Genomic DNA, 24,032 nt, shown 5'->3' with positions numbered 1-24,032 from the left:
CTCCAATGTTTATTGACTGTGATCAATACATTCAATCATTGGTTTCTCAGAGTTCTTGATAAAATAATCAAAGCTAACATCAAAATGCTCTTTCATTGACTTTCATTGATTTTTAAAATAGTATTAGAAAAAAACCCTGATAGAATCCTGGTAGATGCTTGTTCAAAAATCAGGAATGTAAAATCTCCAAGTTAGTCATTCTTGAGCGGACACACAAGAGAGCTTCAACTAAACTTATTCAAAGTCCAATTGTGTAGTTGTTCATTCACAAAAAGCTTTTATCCTGTCAGTTAAAAAAAACTCTGAAGGATTGTGTATTATTAAGACATCTATTCTCTCCTGTACTCTAACATTCATGCTATGTACACACAGTTGTTCCAGAATACGTTGAACACAAGTTCTTGACCAGTATATAGTGTTCACACTAGACCAGGAGTCTCCAACCTGCAGCTCCGGAGCCACATGTGGCTCTTTTACCCCTCCTTTGTGGATCTTTGGTCAAAATAAAATGTTTCCAAAAAAAATAAAAATAAATATAAAAGAAAAAGCAAGCAGTGAAGTAAAAAAAAGCTAATAAGTCAACTGAAACTTTATTCAACTCATTCACAAACATTTGAAGGACAGCATGAATCCTAACAACTGCAGCTGTAATTCTCCATCAATCCTTTGTAGTTTATCTTCATACTGACACATTCATTTTGAGCTTCATTTATCACAGAAAATCAACTTATTATCAATAAGCACAACCAGAATTAAAGCTACATTAAATTATAATCAACTGGATTATAAAGCAGATTTTCTAATTGTGAACAAATTCAAGGATTCAAAGTCTCATGGTTTTAATATATAGTAGAGGTCACTTCATGAGCTCTGATTTGATTTTTGTTGGTTATATTTATGAATTTGTGGCTGAAATGCACCAGAAACAGTAAAATAAAGTTTTTTTCATCATTGATGACTTTCCACTTCTGACTGCATTTATTGCATCAACATGATCCTATAGTGTAGGATGTCTTTTATTTTGAAAGGACGTCATGCAAAGCTCTGTCAAAAGTTATAAACTATTTCATATTTTTAAAAAAAGTTATTTTCTCTTCATGTTTACGTTTTATTAATACAAAAAACAATAGTTTATTTAAATGTATCATAACAGTAGCAAAAACATAAATGAGTATCTTATTTTTCTAAAGGGTGAGTGACGACTTTGTGGCTCCTACTGGGTTTTCTTTGGAGAGAAATCGACCTGAATGGCTCTTTAAGGGTTGAAGGTTGCAGACCCCTGGACTAGACTATGGCTACCAGACATTAGTGCATGTCTTCACATATGGAGGAAGCTATGTGTGAAATGTTAAAGTGGTACGTATCTCCTGAATCTTGCTCCAGTCGTTTGTTTCACAGCTCTATTTCGATATATGACAAACAATTCCAGCCAGACACAAACTGCATTTATTATTGTTTTCTTCTTCGTGATCAATTTTTAAACGGTTCGGTGAATTAAAAAGGATGCTACTCATGTGTCATTGCCAATACCAATTTCCTGAGTGGTCAAGGTTCAACTCGCCCATTCAATGGACGCACGTTGAAGCCTGAAACGTGCATATCTGCCGGCACCCTGTCCAGGTAAATTAGTTGATCAGTCTCACCTGTATCGCAGCCTTTATAGCAAGCACTGTCCGGCTGATCAGTACCAGAAAATCTCCAGTACCAGTGACCCTCCGGCCAGTGTGAGGGTTCCCTGACTTGTTTGGCTCAAACATCACTACCGTTCGGATCATCTTTTGTTTACCTTGTGGTCCTGAGCGCAGCACAGCGGGCGGCAGGAGAGATCCAACAGCTTCACAGCTCTTTATAAGTTGAGTGTCATACGGAATCGTGCAGCTCCTCCATAAAACAATAACCAAGATTTCCTCATCGCTTCATCTGCAGCTGCACTTCTGCAGCTTGGAGCCTGAAGATGCTGAAGTCTCATTTGAGGAAAAGCACGAGTGCAGGGACAGAAACTTAAATGGATCTCGTCGTGTTTTTAAACAAAAAAGGTCCAGCAGCTTACCTGTTAGAATGGTTATTCATTTAAAAACCGCTGAACAGGTTTCTCACGTGCACCTGAGACTGTCAATAGACTCTGCGCGGCACACGCTCTCCAGACAGAGCTGTGACGTAACCGCTATGCTCCTTTGTTAGTGAGTCAAATAATAAAAAATAAAAAAAGATCTCATTCATTGTCATGTTTTTAATTACCTTTTGTGTGAGTTGGTTTGTGCTTTATCGCAAAATGATGATTTAATGGAAACAGTGTCATTTTGAAACTGTATTTTTCTAAATTCATAGAATTTAAATCAAATTTTAGGCAAATGTGTAATGGAAACACAGCTAGTGATTCTTTTTCTTCTTCCACCTGGTGGGTCACTCCTTCCTTCCTCTCTTTCTTCACTCTTCTCTCTTTCACCCACTGCTGTAGTTTACTCCCAGATAGAAGAAATCAGGAGGACTGGTGGAAGGTCTCTGTCCTGATGCCTCATCCATGAGATCAAATCAAGAGTAGCAGCAGTGGACTCCCACTGACCTTCTCCTGATGCTGGATACTCACAATCCTGAACACAAAGGATCATAATGGACAGCAGAAAGATACAAACCTTTTTATAACAAGCATATTTAACATGTATCATATTCTTCACCACACATCAACATACTTTGTCATTTTTTTAGGTTGTCCCACTGTTTTTTCGGCCTATAAGGGGGAAATCTTTTCCAGCAGAGCCATTTTCTTCAGGATTATCCTGGAAAAACACATCAAACGAAGAGGGAGAGATAACAGGGTCAATCCCTCTCCAAAATGTTCCACGTTAAAACACAAAAGACACTAAACTCTACTGCAGCGGTCATCAACTCTGTTCTGCTCGTTTTACAGCTAACTTTGTTTAAGCTTCTTCTGCTCACCTGGCTGGATCAGGTATGTTCAATCAGAAACTCAACTAATTCAATCCAGCTAACCGGGAATTACTGAAGCAGGATTGTTCCATTTCAGATCAAAATAACGTCAAAATGTTTTATGTTAATCATCAAAACCACAAACTTATAAGTTTACAGTTTTTACTTACATTAAAAGTCACATTTTCTATGAGTCTGGGTCCCGCATCTAAGTCCACCACTGCGGAAAAGTCTTGGGGGCCGACTGCAATGCATCCTGGGATATGGGGAGGACGAGAGGATACACCAGAACAATCCTTGAAATTGGGAGAACTGTAGGGGACAGCAGACAGACGGGGTTTGACTATATTTTCAACCATTAAACAAGTTTATTTTAATTTGTCAAAAACTTGTCAATGACTGATAGACAGCACCCAACAGTGTTAATTATGAAATAAAATTCACATTGTCAGATTCTCTTTTTATTGTGACACATGCTCTAGGACAATACTTCATCATTACCTTATATAATATTTAACTTGAATAGAAACGTGAAACACAAAAGGAACTTTGGTCCTCCCTGTTCACAATAATCCAAATATTTGTGCTTTGATTTAAACATACTTCAGAATAAATTGACATTTTCCAGAGAAAAAATATTAACTTCAATAATAAAAACAGCATAATCACATTAAGTCTCAGATCTCCATGTTCAGGTCAGAATCTTCTTCTTTTTCTATTCTAAAAGCAGCGAGTGAGTCAATGGTTGTGGTAGAGGAGGACCAAGGCTTTGATGCACGGATCTGGATTCTTATGTTCTCTGCTCTGTTTTGGAGAAGCTTCTCTCAGGCGTCTATAGGTTTGTTGTGGAGGAGGTTCAACATGGATTTATTATCCTGCAGACTCTAATTTATTCCCTTGTATTATCAATCTCCAGTCTTTCTCTCATTCTCTCAAACAGCAGTGCGAACACATGAGCGATCTGGCTGGATATCGATGTGCTCCTGGACCGACTACTTGCTCTAGTGACACTGTTTGGACAAAGCTTTTCACTAAGAATTTTTTTATGTCGAATTTCTGACCCATCGAAATTTTAAGTATCGAAATTAAAAACACTGAATTTTTTAAGATAGAAAATATTTTTGGGAGCATAAAATTTTGCTGTTTAAAAAGCAGTGGTTAAAAAAATTCAGAATAAAAATTCAAAAGTTAAAAAAATCAAAATAAAAATTCAGGGATTGAAAAAAAAATCAGAGTCTGATGGAACAAAAAAACTTCCATAGGAATAAACCACAAAAATTAAAGTTCTCTTCAGGCAAGTTCTGTGGAGAATACGTCACAGCTACGTGCAAAGAGTCCATGGATTACGCAACCAACTGCACTATTTGATTATCCTTTAAAAGTACCAAAATCAAAACAACCCCCCCCCCCACATTGCTATTTTGTCATTTATTGCCCCTGTCTATTTTTTAAATATTTTATTTACCTGAATTTAACCGTTTTGGGATAAAAAAAAAAGAAACAAACAAATAAGCCCCAAGTTGGGTTTGAACCGGCAACCTCTTGATTTCTAGGGCGGGAGTTTACCCGCTAGACTAACTAGAAACCAGAAATATGTCACACAGCTCCGTGAATTTATTCCATGGATTACGCAACCAAGTGCAATAGTTGATTATCCTTTAAAAGTACCAAAATCAAAACAAACAACCCCCACATTGCTATTTTGTCATTTATTGCCCCCGTCTATTTAAGAATAAAACATGTTTGATACATATTAAATATGCATGTTATAAAAATGTTTGTATCTTCTTTTTTCTGCTGTCTATTATGATCCCTTGTGTTCAGGATTGTGAGTATCCAGCATCAGGAGAAGGTCAGTGGGAGTCCACTGCTGCTACTGTTGATTTGACCTCATGGATGAGGCATCAGGACAGAGACCTTCCACCAGTCCTCCTGATTTCTTCTATCTGGGAGTAAACTACAGCAGTGGGTGAAAGAGAGAAGAGTGAAGAAAGAGAGGAAGGAAGAAGTGACCCACCAGGTGGAAGAAGAAAAAGAATCACTAGCTGCGTTTCCATTACACATTTGTTTAAAATTTTATCTAAATTCTAGGAATTTAGAAAAACACAGTTTCGAAATGACACTGTTTCCATTAAAGGCCTCGTGCAGTGGCAATTTTTTTTAAATTTAGAAAGTCAATGGAACTTGGAAAACGAATCTGATAAAAATATTCACTTAAAAGGATCCAGCGTGATTTTATTGATCATTTTATGGTCGTGCACAGCTTTAAATTTGGGCGATAGGTGGTGATGGGCGGGGGCTGCACGTGACATCACTTCGGGATCCCAGAGTGTAAACAACAATGGCGGACGGTTTGAGAAGCGACGTAGACCACGATTTAGCGGATATTTCTTTGGATGAAGGTGATGACCCTTCATCAAACACGGGAATTCTAAAGACACAGGGTTCGGAGGGTGTACAGCCCTACCAGTTTGAACCGGAGGTTTCCTCATCTGAGGATACAGGGGCTTCGGATGACGATGGTGAAAGCTCATACAGCGATGGCGCCGAGAAGACGATCAAACTTGACTATTTAGAGGAAGTAAAAGTGTAACAAGGTTTCCGTAGGTGAACCTGCGGAAGGATCATTACCAGAAAAGGAAAGGCGCCGCCGCTGCCGCGGAGCGTCCTTTGTCGTCCTCCCCCAGGGCGGAGGCGGACGGAGCCCCCCCGCCCGGGTCTGCTGCTGCTGCGGCGACGGGTGGACTGCTCCCCCGCCGCCCTCTCGGCCTCCCTTGCCCGCGCACAACCAACCCCCCAGGTGCCCGTACACCCCCCGCGTTCCTCCTCCAGAGGGCCGGGGAGGGCTCAAAGCCTCCCCCTGACCGGAGAGCGCCCCTCTCCTTTATTGAAACGGTAAATTCATGAAGGGAGACCCCCTTCTTCGGCACATTACTGCACCCAAATACCACACTCCTATTCACCATTATCCCGTTCGAATCCCCAAATCCACGGCAGTCCAAATTCTATTATGTTAAGTAATTCCATGCCCAGAAAGTCATCACAACACTAGCGGATCTAGCTGGATGTTCCTGTACTGACGTCACACGACCTATGACCTACTTATCGGTGGCTGCCCAAAATCTGAGCGACCGCGCTATCTTTGAACGCTTGAAGAGAGTGCACGGGGCCGCGGGTGACAAAATAATTATACAGGGGTTCATATGTGACATACATACTAATGTTTTATTGCAGTTTAAGAAAAATCACAGTTTTCACCGCACGAGGGCTTTAAATCATCTTTTTGCAATAAAGCACAAACCAACTCACACAATATTTTTCGGACTATAAGTCGCACCGGAGTATAAGTCGCAGGGGCCAAAAAATGCATAATGAAGAAGAAAAAACCATACATAAGTCGCACTGGAGTATAAGTCGCATTTTTTTCAAGTAATTTATTTTACAAACTGGTTGAAAAAAACGATATTACATCATCCTGGAAGGTAAGTTATAACATTCATAAGTGAATAGAAAACAGGCTGAATATGTGTCAACACATATTCACATATTAGCGTCATGAAGAAACGAAAAGGTGTAGCATTTATATAACATAACAGTTTTATTTAACTATAGCCTCAAGAACTCATCAACTTTGTATCTTTACTGTAATTAATTGCACGCAATCTCACTCCATATCACTAAATCCCTTAAATTCTTCGTCCTCTGTGTCACGTCTGAATAACTAAAGTAAATAAAGTAATTGCATTGATCACCATAAGAGGGCACTCCAGACTTACGGTCCATATCTCATCATTAAAAATTCGTATATAAGTCGCACTGGAGTATAAGTCGCAGGGACATTCAATCTATGAAAAAAAACACGACTTATAGTCCGGAAAATACGGTAATTAAAAACATGACAATGAATGAGATCTTTTTTTTATTTTTTATTATTTGACTCACTAACAAAGCAGCATTCCAGTGACGTCACAGCTCTGTCTGGAGAGCATGTGCCGCGCAGAGTCTATTGACAGTCTCAGGTGCACGTGAGAAACCTGTTCAGCGGTTTTTAAATGAATAACCATTCTAACAGGTAAGCTGCTGGACCTTTTTTGGTTTAAAAACACGACGAGATCCATTTAAGTTTCTGTTCCTGCACTCATGCTTTTCCTGAAACGAGACTTTAGCATCCGGCCCTCCGGGTAATTCTATCCGGCCCTCCAGATCATTTTATTCTATTGTTATTAATGACCCGATGTTATCTTGCTCTTATTTCTAACCTGTATGCTTTGACAAAATATATTTTTATGGAGAGTAAAATATTGAAAGTTATTTAAGGCTTAAGATGATTTTGCAATAATATTCCTGTCTTTATTTTTTCATATTTATGTTACAGTTTTAAAAATTGGCACTCTGCTTGCTAGCTTTTTGGCATTTACTAAGATTTTTCAGGCTATCTTGGAGTCTAGCTAATATTTCAGCTTCATGCTAGCTGGTTTTGCTAATTTAAGCATTTTTTTCATTCATCTTCCAGACCGCTTCTTCCCTTTCGGGGTCGCGGGGGTGCCGGAGCCCATCCCGGCCACTGATGGGCGAAGGCGGGGTTCACCCTGGACAGGTCGCCAGTCTGTCGCAGGGCCTCAATCACACACACATCCACCCTCACATTCACACCTATGGGCAATTTAGAGTCACCAATTAACCTATGAAGCATGTTTTTGGACGGTGGGAGGAAGCCGGAGTCCCCGGTGAAAACCCACGCATGCACGGGGAGAACATGCAAACTCCACACAGAAAGGTCCCAGCAGGGATTCGAACCGGGGCCTTCTCGCTGTGAGGCGAGAGCGCTAACCACTGCGCCACCGTGCAGCCTCTAAGCATTTTTTTTTATTTCAGGCTATTTTGGAGATTTACATTCTAGCTGTTTTGGCTAATACACACTTTTTTTCAGTTTTTTTGGCTATTTTAAAGTTTAGCTAATTTTTCAGCTGCATGCTAGCTGTATTGACTAACCTATTTTTTCTTGTTTTAGTTTTTAGGCTAATTTGGCATTTAGCTAAAATTCTAGCTAGCTATCACCTTCAGTGTTTTCAGCTATTACCTTCAACATTTTCAGCTATCAGCTACAGCGTTTTTAGCTATCAATTTGCATCTTCAACTAACAGCACTAGCATCTTTTGTTGCCAAATTGGAGATAGGCTAATATTTACATGGTAGCTGTTTTTGGCTAATTTGGGGTTTTTCCTGTTTTTTAGGCTATTTTGAAGTTTTGCTACTTTTTTATAGCTACAAGCTAGCTGTTTTGGCTAACTTAAGTTTTTTTTTCCTTTTCTTAAATTTTTTAGGCTAATTTGGCATTTAGATAATATTCTAGCTAGCGATCAGCTTCAGTGTTTTCAGCTGTTACCTTCAACATTTTCAGCTATCAGCTTCAGTGTTTTTACCTATTAGCTTCAGCATTTTTAGCTATCAATTTCAGAATCTTCAGGTATCGGCACAAGCATCTGAAGCGGCCAAATCCAGATTCCTCATGGTGAGCGATCCACAGACATCAGTTTTCTATGAAGTCCTCCTTACCTGGAAGCGACCTTGTCCTCTTGTCACAGTGTGCCGATACCTCCTGGTGGATAAAGGAACAGGTATCTCATGCCCACATAGAATCCTCATGTTCTTGTGGAAGCACTATTTGTCTTACTAACTTTGAGAAGCATGTATCTTTGGGGGGTCCATTTTCTCGCTTCCTGACACATGACTAGAGTGTGAGCCAAGGACACTGTACAACAGAACTACCACTCATATGTCATAAGTTCCTACATTAGCCTTATGAATAATTCTTGATACTCTTACCACATGCACAACATTGGTATGTTCCATTTTCATGGCGCCCTGGTGACCACAGGAACCTCAAGGGGAACTGCAGAACACACCTGTACTCCCTTTAAGATGCAGCCGCTCCTCTAAGACGTTCCTCTAGCCTCTACAACCCAAAACCCAAAGTCAGGCCTCGAGGGCCGATGTCCTTTTCCAACCAAGCTGCCACTGAAGCTCCTTATTGGCCAAACACACCTGATGCAGGTAATCAGCAGCAGATAAGACAGGATTTCTGGAAAACCAGCGGGAGGTTGTAAACTGTCCTTTACCAACAGTAGCTGGGTAGGCTTCAGCATCCTGGTGACTCAGATCAGGAATAGAGACGGTTGAGAAAGTGAATGGCTGTTCTTTTCAGTAAGCAAAATAAAACTACTTCATCTTTTTGTGTCTGTCAACTGTCTACTGCTGAGGCATAAAACTATTTTTGATTTCACAACTGACTTCATAATCCAATTTCAGCCTCAAAAGGACTTAGAATGAAGGAAGGGACAGACTCGATTGAAAGAGAAGAGAAAGTGAGCAGTTTGATTCTGTATGACCACGGTGTCTTCTACAACTGCATCAGGTTAATTCCCGTAGTTACAGTTAGCACATGTCACTGATCTTTTTAACATGGGTCATTGTTCGCTCTCTGAAAGCCTGTTGTTTAAAGCATCACAAGAGTTTGTGGTTCATCCACGCTTGAAAACGAAGCACGTAGTTACTGGATGTCAGAACTCACAAATGTTTCACAGTAATGCTTTTGGAATGCAACATTTCACACTAATTTAAGCCGTAATAATTACAATAAAGGTTTTTTTTTTTTTTTTTTTAATCAAATTTATTCTGAGGTTCCTGATCTATTATTAATTAAAATGATGAATATTTAAGATTTTAAATTATAAAACCATACCCGGAAAACACATGTAAAAAGACTGTTATTTTTTATCTTCTGGGAAGTTTATGCAGATAGTTCAAAGCCCTTCAGCAATAGACTGGTGCCCTGAAATGTGTTACAACTAGACCAAAATATTATCTAAAACTGTTAGCTCTGCTCAACTGAGAAGCATTGAAATCTATTTGAGAATACATGTCTGTGTGCAGAATTCTACAGTTGTCATGGAATAGAGTTGTGTTGTTTCTGAGATACCTAGATATCCTAGTTACAGGTTCACACCAGTGTAAGGCATCAGGGGGTGAACGGAACTGTGACTGTAAAACACCCTGGGCCACATGTGTCAAAGTCAAGGCCCGGGGGCCGGATCCGGCCCTCCAGGTAATTCTATCCGGCCCTCCAGATCATTTTATTTTATTCTTATTAATGGTTTGACGTTGTCTTGCGTTTATTTCTAACTTGTATAATTTGACAAAATATATTTTTATGGAGAGTAAAATATTGAAAGTTTTTTAAGGTTTAAGTACCGGTATATTCTAGAAAAATATTCCGTCCTTTTTAATATTCACAATTTGCAATAAAGAAATAAATATGAAAACTAATTAGGATTAGCAAGAAGATGTTAAGAAATATGTATCAGAGCAAAAATGGTTATTCTGACTAGAAGACGTGTCAAAGTCAAGGCCTGGGGGCCGGATCTGTATGGAGCTAAACAGGTGCTAATATTATTTGAAACCCAAATAAATTACATTGAAAAAAAATATTGGTGTTTGTTCAAAAAAACATGAATGTCCAAAACTTTTTTAAATTTAAAAATAAACTTAGTTATTTTCAGATTCAAATATTCTGTTTTTTAGGTTTCAAAACTCAAAATTTTGAGTTTGTTCATTTCTCTATAGAAGTCTATGGCTTCTTGGAACCAGCAGGTACTTCCTGTTTGGAACATGAGGGGGGAGGAGTTACTCTGTCCAGTTTTCTATCAATGCTAGAAATGAAAAATGGTCAGAGGAAACTGTGAAATAAAAGTTTCCGGTTAAAGAAAACGTATTATTTTAAACAATGACGCCTACGTTTTAACATATGGGTGGGAATATGAATGTAGCATGACCTAAAGGCTTTGGTCCTCACTGAAGTAATGCTTAATTTGAATCAAAGTGGGTCGTGACACACAATGATTTATTTGTTGCTCCACCAACTACCAAATGTGTTGACAACAGTTGTGTCTAATTCAAACGTCTTCAGAAGCTTCCAGAGTGTTCCACCTTTTCCATGCAGCCTTCTCAACTCAAGCTGAAGCTGAGAGCAGATGAGCAGGACAACTTCATGTGACAAACGTGCTTCTTATCCTTGTAACTCCACCGTCACACATAAACAGACACATGACCGCAAGTCAGAGTAACTAAAGCTTTGCGTACCGGCACAGCAGAAATGTCTGAGAGCGGCACAGGAGTTCACTGAGCCACTCTCCTTCGGCTATGATCACTGCTGACGTGAGTCCCCGTTGAATCTGAAGTCCGTCAGAGTCCCACCGTGACTCTGTGTGTGAGGAACTGACAACTGTACACCCCCTTCTTCATTCACTACAATGCATCTCACAGCAGAGAAGATAGAGCTGGGGCTCAACCCGTCGTTCGGGGTAAGTGAAGCTCTGACGCTGGTCAATCAGTTTGATGATTTTTTTTTCAGTTTAGTAAAAATACAAATAAATCCAGAGTGTTACAGGATTGTTGTTCAATGCAGCAGAAAGAGCCGAATGTAAGCCCCGGTGGAATGTGAAGTGACCCAAGTGTGCACGTGTTTTATAAAAACCAAACTTGTTGCCTGGTTTCATGCTTAGTGGTTACAGTTCATCTTACATGTAGATGAAAGAAGGAAATGGCTCCAGGCTCCAACTTCAAATTAGGACATTCAAAAGGAACTTTCAGTGGAAAAGGCAGATGGAATGTGTGACATGAATTATGAGAATGTGTTCATACAATAAGTTAACAGGTACTTACAGCTAAAGCTGGTGCAGAACGGGAAGATTTTGTCAGTGTAAAGACGTCAAAGTGTGAGTGTGTGGCTGTGTGTGTGAAGGGTAAAAGCAGCAGACTGCATGGAGTGCACACATGTTGATGTTATTGTCTTTGTGTCTTAAATGAACAAAAAAAGGCAAACTGGGAACAGAAAACAAAGATGTGTGCAGATGGAAGAGCGTGTTATCCTCAGTCCCTCTGTGGGGGTCAAACTGTAACAAGCCGCATCAGGATTAAACAAAGTTTTAAAGCTTCAGGAACTTTTATTTTGAAATTTGTTGCTTGTAAATTTAGAGTTTGAACTTTCTTTATGAGTATTTGTCCTACTTATCCCCCCCAAAAAATCTTACTTTTACTGAAGGTATTTGTTTGTTTACCCCCAAATTCTGTTTATGATGCACCCAGTGACCCACAGTCGTTAAGCATTTATGATATCAATATTCATCAGATATTTACTTTTTATGTATTGATCAATCAGGGCAAATATTCAAACTATTTCATTAAAAAAAAAAAATCAACTTCCCTCTTATGGTCACTGACAAGCGCAGACATTCCACTTTCTTTCTATCTATAAATCACAAGTTAAGTTTTATTTCAGTTACCAGGGCGACAAATCATTAATGAGTTTGAGTTCTTGATTGAAAGATTTATTAAAAATAACCTAAAAAAGATTTTGATCTCAAAGTATAAAAATGGGGTTTGGTTTTGTAAAAAAATATGTTTACCAATTTAATTTTAATAAAATCAATTGGATTTGGAATTGTTATGTAAGAGTGGTTTAATTCTTCAATCTACTTCTCTTTTTTTTATTTTTTGACAGAGTTGTTGCCATCTTGAATACACCCAGATGGGTTTCTGTAACACATCATCACATGATTTTACTTTTTGTATTTTGCTTGTTTTTATGCCTTTCTTTAGTGTGTAAATAAATCAAATCAAATCAACTAATTCTATTTCTAGGAATACAAGAATTCACAGGTAGAAGTCATAAACTAAAAGAATACAGACCAAATGTATTATGAGATGGTTCAGCCTTTTTTAGATGCTGTTCATTTTGCTTAGTAAGTGTGTGTAAGCAGAACTCGTCTAGCAGGCCTGACACGGTGCAGCGGAAACAATTCATTTTCATTGGCATCTGCTGAGGCTTCACTGCATCTGCTGTTAACTGACAGCAGAGAGAGAATCCACACTGTAAAACGTTCTCTTTAGCATCACACAGCATTAAGTTATACGTTTAGTAAGTGGGTTTGTCTGTTTGTATTCATGTTATCTTTTTGAATTTGTGTTTTTTGCTTTTTCTGTTTTTATTTTCCTTCTTTTTTCTGCTTAGATCTTTCCTAAGAAAAAGTTCTAATTTCTCTCCATGTCTTCACATTTTCCTCAATCTGTCATTTCTATCAAGTTTTTATTTATAATCAAATGATCAACAAGATTGTTTTAATAATCCAAGATATATAAAAACACAAATGTGTCCATCTGTTTTTCTGCAGGCTAAATGTAAAAGAGTTTTTGGTGCTTTTCCTGAACAGAGTTTCAGTGTGTCGGTTAGCAGGAAGTCAGGTTGTTCCAGTCCAATAAGAGTATCAGGTATCAGGAGAAATGAGTCTGAACTCTTAAGAAGAAACTGGCCTGACATTTAAATGTAATGTGAATCCGCCAAGGTTATATTTTCTGGTGCTCTTGGTTGAAAACTGCCCGCAGCATAATTAGTAGGTAAATCCTATTTCACAGTAAATGTGACTGAAGCTTGTGGTGTGTCTTTATGAATGCATGTCTTTAGGTTGGAATTGTAAAAGTCAGTTACTCTGATTAAGAAGAAAATCAAAATTGAAATCGGATTTATTGTTTTAAAACACTTCTTGCATTTTTCAAAACTCTTTTTTTTAACCATCACTTCCTGTTTTCTGTTCTGAATTACAATCCATCCATTTTCGGAACCTGCTTGTCAGGGTCACGGGGTGCTGGAGCCTATCCCAGCTATCGCCTTTCTGGTGAAGGCGGGGCACGCCGCGGTCGCTTCACCTGCTGTGTTCTGGGTAATTTGCCATTATTTATAGGTAACTGCAGCATTTACATTTGTCAGAGGCTGGATTAGACGAGATCCTTCCCTCTCAGCTTGACATGGAAAGACACTTTATTAAACTTGACTTACTAACCAGGTTGCAGCTTTTAAACAACAAAATGAATGCATCCATTATGTGCATTTTACTTTGATACATTTACGATGTAAGTGTTTATAGCAGAACTGACAAAATATGGGAGCTAAGGATCCAAATCTGATTTCATATGAGAACTGGAACAAGGATTGGAACAACGTATGAGAAAGCCCGCGATTAATGCGTCAAAAAAATTGTCGGCGCCAAGCACACGTCAGATTAACGCGACAAATCTGACAGCCCTAATATATATATATATATATATATATATATATATATATATATATATATATATATATATATATATTTATATATATATGGGGTAAGGTAGCAGTCAAAAAGAAACATGCATAGAGACAAAGTTGTGTACTTTGTGCACAACTTTTCAAAAATTATGAATACGACATTTAGTTTTATGTTTGTCTGTTTTGGATCCGACTTTCTCTCGTCCTGAATAAGAATTTTCTGTGTCAACAGAAATACATCACAGGGTTACAGGCTCATATATGGAGTCCTGCATCAATACATCAAAGGACTCGTTCATGTTCAAGATCATTGATCAAACTAGAAAGAATAGAACCTTTTAGAAGATCTTTGACCCCATAGAGGAGAAATTGTCCTGATGAATAATAATTTAAAAAAAATCATAATAATAACAGCGATGAAAAAAAAAGAGGGATGCCCGCCTCTTTTCCGCCACCATTCTGCCGTCCCCCTCCCAGGGCAGGAGCGCTCACTCCAGCCCTGGACCTGTCCAGGTGTACTCTGCAGTATCCGGGACAGACTCTGCAGCCCTGTGGCCCCTAAAGGGATCTATGGATTAAGAAAATGGATGGAAATGAACAATAAAATGTAGGCTAACTCAGAGCTACAGTAGGTTAACTTTCAGGTGATAGTAGCAGAAGTTTTTTTTTAAAAGTCAGAAAAATCTGAATGCAAAACTTTCTTTCTTTTGAGTTTTTTTCTGTTGATTTGTTTGCATATGACAGGAGTTTTGTTATAGATTCATCCACTCGCCCCTAAATGTAGTGTAATATCGTCATTCTGTTGTATTGTTGCTCTTAAACTACACTCAGGCCTGGTCCTGGGCCTATGTGAAACGTGATTAAGGGAAGTGTCGAGTTTAATAACACCTCTCCAAAGCCGGGACACAAAACCCCCCAACCTTTGAAACACAAGGCAGCTGCGCTAACCACAGCACCACCGTTTCTTTATCGGCATGGAGGATCTTTTGACAGGAATCTCAAGTGTTTGAGTTTTAAAGGTTAAATAAAGGTTTAAAGATTTCTGCTGTTAAGGCTTTAAAAAGAGGGAAAGAAAAAAAGTAGCTCGCTAGTTAAAGTCTTCTTATCCGACCAAAAAAAGTTCAAACAATTGAATGTAAATACAACAGACTGAGTCCATGTTTCCTCATCTGCCTTCCTTTTCTGACCCTGAAGGTGTCCCAAAGTTTTGATGAAGCACTAACAGTCAGTGCTGTGACATGAAGGCTGGTGGTAGTATTATTGATATGTCTACATATCTATAATCTACATTTACAAAACATGAATAAAGTATCACTAAAACAAACATGTAAACCGTTCATCAGGGCTTGATTGTTCTCATTGTTTTTGTGACTCCATATAAATGAACCTGTGATGTCTTTCTGACAGTCAGTTAACATTCAAAACAAAGAAAAGTCGTGTTCTAATAGACATGCGAAACTAAATGTTGTATTTATGTTCATTTTGCAAAGTGTCAATTTGTGCTCAGCTTTTTCTTTATGAATATGTTCCTTTTTGACAGTTATCTCACCCCGTATAGACTGCTGCACTCTTCGATCCAGAAACACTTCCTCTTTGTGGTCTCTGCACCCCCCACTCCCCCCACACTGACTCCAAGTTGTGATCGACTTGTGCAATCCTTTGCAATAAATTCCCATTGGAATAGTGTTGTCTGCAGCTGTTATTTATGACACAATCGCTCTCAGTTGATCTGCCACAAATCCTGAATAAACAGCTTGCAATAATCTATTTGCATTTGCATGAAGTTTAGCTGTTTTTATTAGGGACCTTAGTAAATCATTGCCTTAAATAAACTACAGCAACGGTTCCCATGTGACTGGACTTGTGCGTACAATGTTCCATTGACGACCGCAACAATCATTTTTCCTGTCATGGTTGTGTCAGTGACATAAGGACACGACCTTCTGCGGAGACTGACGTGGAGCTCTACGGGATTACATGTCTTTGTGCTCCACACAAAGCATTTTAGAGGATTTATCAGATTTTTCAGCTCGTTGTTCAGCTTTTACATATAGTCTGAGTAAATGCAGTTCTGTTCTCTTCAAACCGGATCTGAGAAATGCATGAAAGCAACAGAGAAAAAATAAAAGCTGTGAGGCTTCAGTTGAAGGGATAAAATGTTGAAAACATCGCTTTTCTAAAAATTATAATTTACATTTTTTAAAGGCTAACCATTCTTTGATCAGCAGGAATTTACCGATTCTGACACAGAAAAGCGTCTTTTCCTTTCGGCTTTGCACCGATGTGCCACATACGACTGATGTAAAGTTGCATATCATACCCATTTTCTATGTGACAAAATATGTGTGTAAACTAGGGGTGTCAAACTCAATCGCACAGGGGGCCTAAATCCAAAACACACATTGGGTCATGGGCCAAACAGGAAAAACATTTATTGAATAAATAAATAAACTAAATTGTTCAAACTTTTAAAGGTAACTTTTTTCACATAAATATGAATACAAACAACCTAAACTTTAAATAACTTTCGATATTTTGCTCTGCATAAAATATAAAATCTATACAAAAATTGGGATGTTAGCAGATAACATCGGGCCGTTAATAATAATATAAAAAGATATAAGCCCCACTGTAAAGTGTTGTATACCAGCTCAGGGCTGCTTTTCTTCTCTTCAGAATTCGCACCGATTACATTAAATTGCGTAAACAGTTGAAGAGTTACAGTAGTCAAAAAAAAAAAAAATGTCAGCACTGGTGTTAAAGGGTTAAATAAACAAACTTTGACTGATAAGAGCCTTTAATGACAACACTGCAAACACACTTGAGTGTTCTGGTTCAGTAAGCCCGGGTAAAGGTAAATCCTCACTTTCACAGAAAGGAAACATTCCTCAAATGTCGACTGCAAATACCCAGATTATATTTCCAAAGTTCATTGACTGTAGTCGACTGTAAAACCTCCACAAACTTAAGACATTCATCAACGTTAAGCAAACACCTCTGTTTGCTGTTATCTTGCTTTACAATAGCGCTGAATGACATTTACATGTTCTACATGCACCATAGTATAGATGAGCTCTCACACCTGCCCCGACAAGCAGACGGCGGTCTGCAGCCTGAATGAGCCGCAAGAGTATGAGATGATCTGTCCTCGCTTTGGGTCTGCAGAGACCCAGACATTTTCAGCCAAATGATGGAGGCTATGAATACAAGTTTAATGTGCAGAAGAGAAATACATGCAGACAAAATCAAAATCTTGATGAGTATTGGGAAAAACAAGGTTGATGTAACACAGACGTCAGAAATGTCGCCTGGTTAGCTGGTTAAGGTTCACCCTCCCTTTGATAGACTCCAGGAACCCTGTGACCCCAAAAGGGTTTCAATGGGTTCTGAAGATTTATGGATGACATTTAAGTGATTAAAATGCAACCAGTTAATGCAGGTATTGTTGTTTTTTCTCCTCATTGCTGTGTGGACATAAAGATGAAAGAATATCAATGAGCACATGATTTTGCACAGTGAACAATAAAACTTTGCACACATTTTTCCCTCCTGTCCTCTTGTTTTTACAATGTTTATGGATTTGTGGGTCACTTGGCCACCAAGTGTCAAGAATGGATAGAACAAAAAAGGGTCAAAAGTTTTCATCCAGTTACTAAATCCCTGAACGCTGATCGACCAGAACACTTTTGTTAACTTTATGGTTTTTTGCTTTTGATTTGAGAGTCACTAGATGGAGGCAAAAGCTCATGTTGTCTGCTTGGGCTTTGCACGAAGCATGCCTTGGAGTTTTTCTGAAGCATGCCTTGGAGTTTTTCTGAAGCATGTGTTGGAGTTTTTCTCAGGCGTCTGCACCTCCTGAGTGAGAATGATAAGCATTATAAAATCTGCCTGCGTTTTAAGCTCAAAGACTTGCTGTGACCGCTCACACCTTCTGTATGATTAGTGACATAACGCGCAAAGAAAATTAAAATGTGTATTTGATTTTAATTTTTATGTGTGCATTTTTTAAATCTTATTTTATATTATTTTTCTCAAATGAATATCTTTCTCCAAAGAAAACTAATTCTTTAGATAAATCTATGTATTTTTTTGGTCTTTTTTTTTTGATTGCTTGAAAGAAAATAAAAAAAAAGCTTGCACACAATACATAGGATTATTGAGGTTTTTTGCAGATGCTTTAAGTTTCTGATGCATGGTCACAAAGCAACACCCCTAAAAAAAAGAACAAATGAGATTATTGAGAGATTATTATTTTAAACAAGGAAAACAATTCCACTTTCTGGTTTGTTAAAACTTTTCATTTTACGTTGCTGTATGTTTTTGTTTTTCTTTCAAAGTTTTTGATTCAAAATGTAATAAAAAAGCTTTAACTTGAATTTGTAACTCTAGTTAAGACAAGGAGAGCTTCAGAAATTCAAACGCTCAAGAAAAACATCCACCTATGTCAATGTAATCTGGATTGATGCACAACAAAAAAACAAAAAACTGGTATTTTTCTGAAGAAAACATGCTGTCCAATAGAAAATCTACATTTAGAATTCTACAAAAACCAATAAGCTGATGCATATCCATGTGTGCAAACTCAGAACCTTTTGCAGTTTATGGACAAAAAGGATCAACGTCAAACCTAAACCAGAGGAAGATCACTATGAAAACCAAAGAAGTGCAGAAAACAAAAGGAAAGTCTTTCCCTAACGGAGCCAGCAAGAGCTGCAATAAAGAGATTAAATCAGATGCCATTAAAACAACAAGCCAAGGAGATAAACAAGTTCTCTTCATTGAGCCATCAAGTGTTTTAGCTTCTTGCAGAGCGATAAAATGACAAAAGACCCACCCAGCACGCTGAGAGAACTGTTGGAAAACTCCATGAGAGAGGGTCACATGACAACACTGTGCTGGGACTTGTGGGTCTAAAACTGACAGTGCCAATGTCCCTAACCTAACAAATAAAAAACCCCCAAAGCCATGAAATTCTGGTCAGGAGGGTCATTTAGTTGCTACATCTAAAAGTGACCACAATTACCCAGGAAATAAACTCTTAACCCTATATAGTAGTGGTGTCAAACTCAATCACACAGGGGCCAAAATCCAAAACACACCTGAGGTCACGAGCCGAAGAGGATTAACATTTATTGAACAATCTAAAACTACATTTTAAAACTTTAAAACTGTAACTTTTTAACATAATTAATAACTAGATATATTGCATTACCTGTGATAATGCTAGTGTGAATGCTGTAAGCTGAATTTGGCCACTGAAGATGCTAAAATTTATAGCTGAAGATGCTGAAATTTATAGCTGAAGATGCTGAAATTTATAGCTGATGCAAAAATTTATAGCTGAAGATGCAAAAATTTATAGCTGATGCAAAAATTTATAGCTGAAGATGCTGAAGCTGATAGTTAAAAACGCTGAAGCTCGTAGCCAACTAAAATATTAGCTAAATGCCAAATTAGCCCCCCCCCAAAAAATAGCTTAGATTAGCCAAAGCAGCTAGCATGTAGCTGAAATATTAGCTAAACTTCTAAACACCCTAAAAAATCTTAGTAAATGCAAAAATAGTCAAAAAAGCCAGCAGAAAACAATTTTTAAAACTTTAAAACTGTAACTTTTTAACATAATTATGAAAATATATTATATATTATTATTATTATTATTATTATAAAAATATATTTTGTCAAAAATTATACAAATTAGAAATAAGTGCAAGATAATATCAGGCCATTAATAACAATAATATAAAAGGATCTGGAGGGCCGGGTATAATTATCCAGAGGGCCGGATCCGGCCCCCGGGCCTTGATTTTAACCCATGCTATACAGTATTCCTCCATTATTGCGGGGGTTAGAGACTGGAGGCTTCCACGAGAAACCCTGATCACGCTTTGTGAAACATTTATTAAAGAACATTAGAGTATTGTTCAACTTAGAGTTTTTTCTTAATTCAGAACAAAAGACTTTAACAAAACAGCGACAGCATACTTTATGACAGATGAGGAATGTCTCTCTGTGCCTTAAAATCAGGAGCACTCACTTCCTCCCAAATCCCATAATAAACATCTGCTCTGGATGATAATTATCCTCCGCGATTATTGTCTTCAGCATACCAGGATTCAAAGTCAGCTGATGCCATTTCTCCGTGCAGGGGCATGGAGAGAGGAGGGAGTGTGGACGGTGCTCCCATTTAAATTGGTCCATATTTTCAGCACTTCAGTTCACTCCACTCCACTAGGGGCAGTAGAAGGGCTTTTCATGATCATTCAAAATGGCTGCTTCCATGAAATTCCAAAAAGACTTTTGGCGGGAAAAGTTTCTAGTTTCAAAAGTTTACATTGAGAGTAGCTAATCTATTGTTATTTGTTGTTTGAATGACTACTTGCTGTATTGAAAGAATGAAATTTGTCAATAATTAACTCTTTATAAAACAGTTACACCATGTTAAAAACACGTGGATCAAATTTGAGACAGTGGGTAAATAAGGTGCTTTATTTTCCTGAACACTCATATCAATATTTTTACTTCTTAAACAAATATTGTTGTGAGCAAAAACTCACCAAATACCATAATTAGCATTTTGGGTCTCATAAAAAATGAAACATTTTTTTATAGATTTCATCAAAGGGTTCACAAAACTTCTTAAAAAAATAATTTTCTGTCCATTTTTTTAATGTCGTAGTTAAATATCACACGAGTCTCCTGGGATCCGTCACAAATCAACAAACTGTTTCTGTAGTGTGGAGACCACACAGCTGCTTTTCTGTCGTGTTCCAGTTCAGTCCTCAATGCCTTCAGCCACTGATACGTCGTAGACAATGGAAGCAGGAACGTTTTACAATGACCTTGTGGCTTCATGAGAAAAATGCTTTTATAAAAGCCAGCATTAATTTCAGTCAGAAATGTATTTAGCTTTAAACCCAGAAACATTTATTGAGAAGTATTCTATCCACACAGCAACGTTCTGTGTACCTGTAGTGATATGAGACATCCAGCCTCCTCTAGTACGACGAAGTCTGTCGATGTCATCAAAAAAAAAAAAAAACCAATGCATTCAGGGCGTTTACCGTGGCTGCACCAAAACCTGCTCCAACCAGAAGACCAGAAGGCAGGGTTTAAAAAAGATAGATGCTAACATTAGGTGAAGGTTGAAGCATCAAATCAACTTTATATGGACGCCAAAGTGAGACTATTTCCACATTTGATCGGATAAAGTGGTGTACCAAGCTTGTTGGACTGTTTAGGTCTGAGCTGCTGTGCAGCTTGAGAAAAGTTGAAGAACAAACCATTTAACTGAATATTTAGACCCATTCGACCCGCCTGATCACACGTCAATGGTAGCTCCATGATTTAAAGTCTTGCCATGCTCCTTTTGTAGGATGGCGATGAACAACCTCAGCTGACGGTCGACATGGAACCACAAACTGAGAATGTGCTGGAAGATCCTGTGAACAGAGGAGTAGATTTGGTTTATTCTCTCAATGACAGACCACCTTGGTACCTCTGCATCCTGCTGGGCTTCCAGGTGAGCAACTTTACATTTCAATAAAAACACAGCTCTATGTGTATCGAGGCTACAGCAAAAGATATATTCTCACAGCTTCATTTTATATATTTAAGGTCAAATGTACAGAGCACTAAACATATTCAGAAAAAAAATAATTCCCTCAAATGAATATTTTATGGGGATGAATTAATTTTTTGGGGGCACGAAAAAAAAAATTGTGGCCACAAATTAGTATTTGAGGCCAGAGGTAGCATTTTATTTGAATTTTTTAGGTACAAATGAGTATTTTATAAGTACAAATGTCTATTTTGTAGATACAAATTGGGACTTTGTAAGTACAAATTAGTATTTAGTAGGTAAAGATCAGTATTTCAAAGGGCCAAATGTGTATCTAGTAGGTACAAATTAGCATTTTGTAAGTAAAAGTAAGTATTTAGTAGATACAAATTAGTACTTTGTAGTTACAAATGATTATTTCGTACATAAAAATCAGAATTTAGTAGGTACAAATCAGTATATATTAGGTAAAAATGAGTATTTAGTAGGTAGAAATTAGTATCTTCTAGGTAAAAATCAGAATTTAGCAGGTACAAATCAGTATATATTAGTTACAAATTAGTATGTATTAGGTACAAATCAGTATTTAATTAGTACAAATCAGTATTTTGCTGGGACAAACTAGAACTGTTTGAACAGCCGTGGTGCAGCGGTAGAGCGGTTGACTCCTGATCAGAAGATTGCTAGTTCAATTCCCGTCTTGCCCACCCATGTTTCGAAGTGTCCTTGGGCAAGACACTGAACCCTGAATTGCTTCTGAGGGGAGGTTGGAGCCAGCGCTCAGCAGCGGAGCCACAACCAGTGTTTGAATGTATGTGACTGTAAAGCCCTTTGGGCCTTTGAGGAAGGTAGAAAAGCGCTACACAAGTATACCCCATTAACTGTGCACAGAATATGGTATTTCAGACTATAACATACATAACTATTAATTTGAGGGAACAATTTGAATTTTTTCTTAATGTCACGTTTAGGGCTCTGTACAAAGGACGTCTGAAACCAGAGGCAAACAGAGCAGTCAGAAATGTTCATGTAAATCTGCTCCTTCCAAATGAAAAATCAAGTTGTTTTTTTTTTTTTTTACTGTTAAAAAATCTTACCAGCTAAACAGTTTAACATTGTGAATAGAAGTTTTACACACGGTTTAAGAGTGTTTGGCAAACGGCCACTGATCTGTAGTTCAGTGTTGGCGGTGCAGCATAGTAAAACAGGGCTAAATCGGTTCTTCTGCTGGAAATAAAAGACATATTATGAAACTAAAGAAGAAATACAAGGTGGTTTGAAACCACAACATTTTTGTCCCACATAAGTAAATGTGTTTTCTCACAGGCTGTTCATTGAATCCCCATAAGTTTGTGTAGGTTAAAGGCAAATTAAAACAAAGTGCCTCTAAAGAGGGTCCCTCAGGTGTTTCATAATGTAGTTCATAAAATCTCAGTAGGAATCATTTGTGTAACCACCGGTACTAAAACCTACAAACAGCTGTGACTCAAGATCAGAAACTCAGATTTAAACTCGATAGAGTGAACACAAATAAAATACCAATTGATACATCTTTGAACATTTGACCAATGTTGAAGTTTTGGAAAATCAAATGTGGACCCTTCTATTTTAAACTTTAAGTATCTTAACAAAAACAAACAGTAACACACACACAATGGAAAGTAATGAAACTTGTGCTACACTTTTAGATACGAGCCACTTGAAGGTAAAGTTTGTTTCCTTTAAAAGTGATTTAAAAAAATCTAAAGTGTGCTTGTGAATAAATGAATGTGAAAATACTTTAGTCGTATTTGGAAAAACTCAACAACCTTTTAAAAATGAAACTGAAATAGAGTTTTACCACGGTACAGTATAAAACATGACACCTTTTATTTTTGTTGAGCGTTCCGTCTGACGTGACCTTTCAAAGCCATCAGAAAATAACATCTTCCAAAGCCGTCACATTAGCTGCTGTGTGAGGCTCCAGCATGTCTGTGCGCTGACCGCATACTGATCACTTATTGTATAACATCACGCAGACTTCAGCGTGTTGTTCCCCAAAATGCAACGTGTCCACGGAAATTACAAGACTACTGCTTTCCTTTGGCAAGTGTTTAAGGCTTGATCACCAGAACTTACAAATGTTACAGAACTTTAGAACTCTTTATGGTGATTCCAATAGATTTCATAGTTGATCTAATATCAGAGCAGAAGCCAATAAGCTTTAAAGTTCCACTCTGGTCGTCTTTTGATCTATTGTAGAATAATTCCCAGTATTCTTTTTTATTGAGATTATAATGTTTTTAGACAAAATCAAGAAATCCGTGTCATTCTCTAGGACGGGGGTCGGCAACCTGCGGCTCCGGAGCCGCATGCGGCTCTTTGAGCGCCCCCTTGCGGCTCATTGGAGCTTTTACAAAAATGTTT

At 38.0% G+C, this 24,032-nt stretch overlaps 1 protein-coding gene across 2 annotated transcripts in view; it reads left to right on the top strand.

The window, feature by feature from the left end:
- The first annotated feature begins 10,605 nt into the window (after window positions 1-10,605).
- Window positions 10,606-24,032, top strand: part of si:dkey-106n21.1 (solute carrier family 23 member 2) — a 54,512-nt gene continuing 41,085 nt past the window's right edge. Inside the window, exons 1-2 of one of the 2 annotated variants that reach the window (XM_024261865.2) lie at window positions 10,606-11,288; window positions 21,441-21,587. In XM_024261865.2, the coding sequence (XP_024117633.1) occupies window positions 11,238-11,288; window positions 21,441-21,587 (198 nt within the window). In that variant the 5' untranslated portion in view covers window positions 10,606-11,237. The remainder of the gene's footprint in view (window positions 11,289-21,440; window positions 21,588-24,032) is intronic. The other variant, XM_024261866.2, reaches the window with a different exon arrangement.

The sequence above is a fragment of the Oryzias melastigma genome, linkage group LG6 (assembly GCF_002922805.2).
Source record: "Oryzias melastigma strain HK-1 linkage group LG6, ASM292280v2, whole genome shotgun sequence".
Lineage (NCBI taxonomy): Eukaryota > Metazoa > Chordata > Actinopteri > Beloniformes > Adrianichthyidae > Oryzias > Oryzias melastigma.
This window is presented reverse-complemented; position numbering and strand designations above follow the sequence as displayed.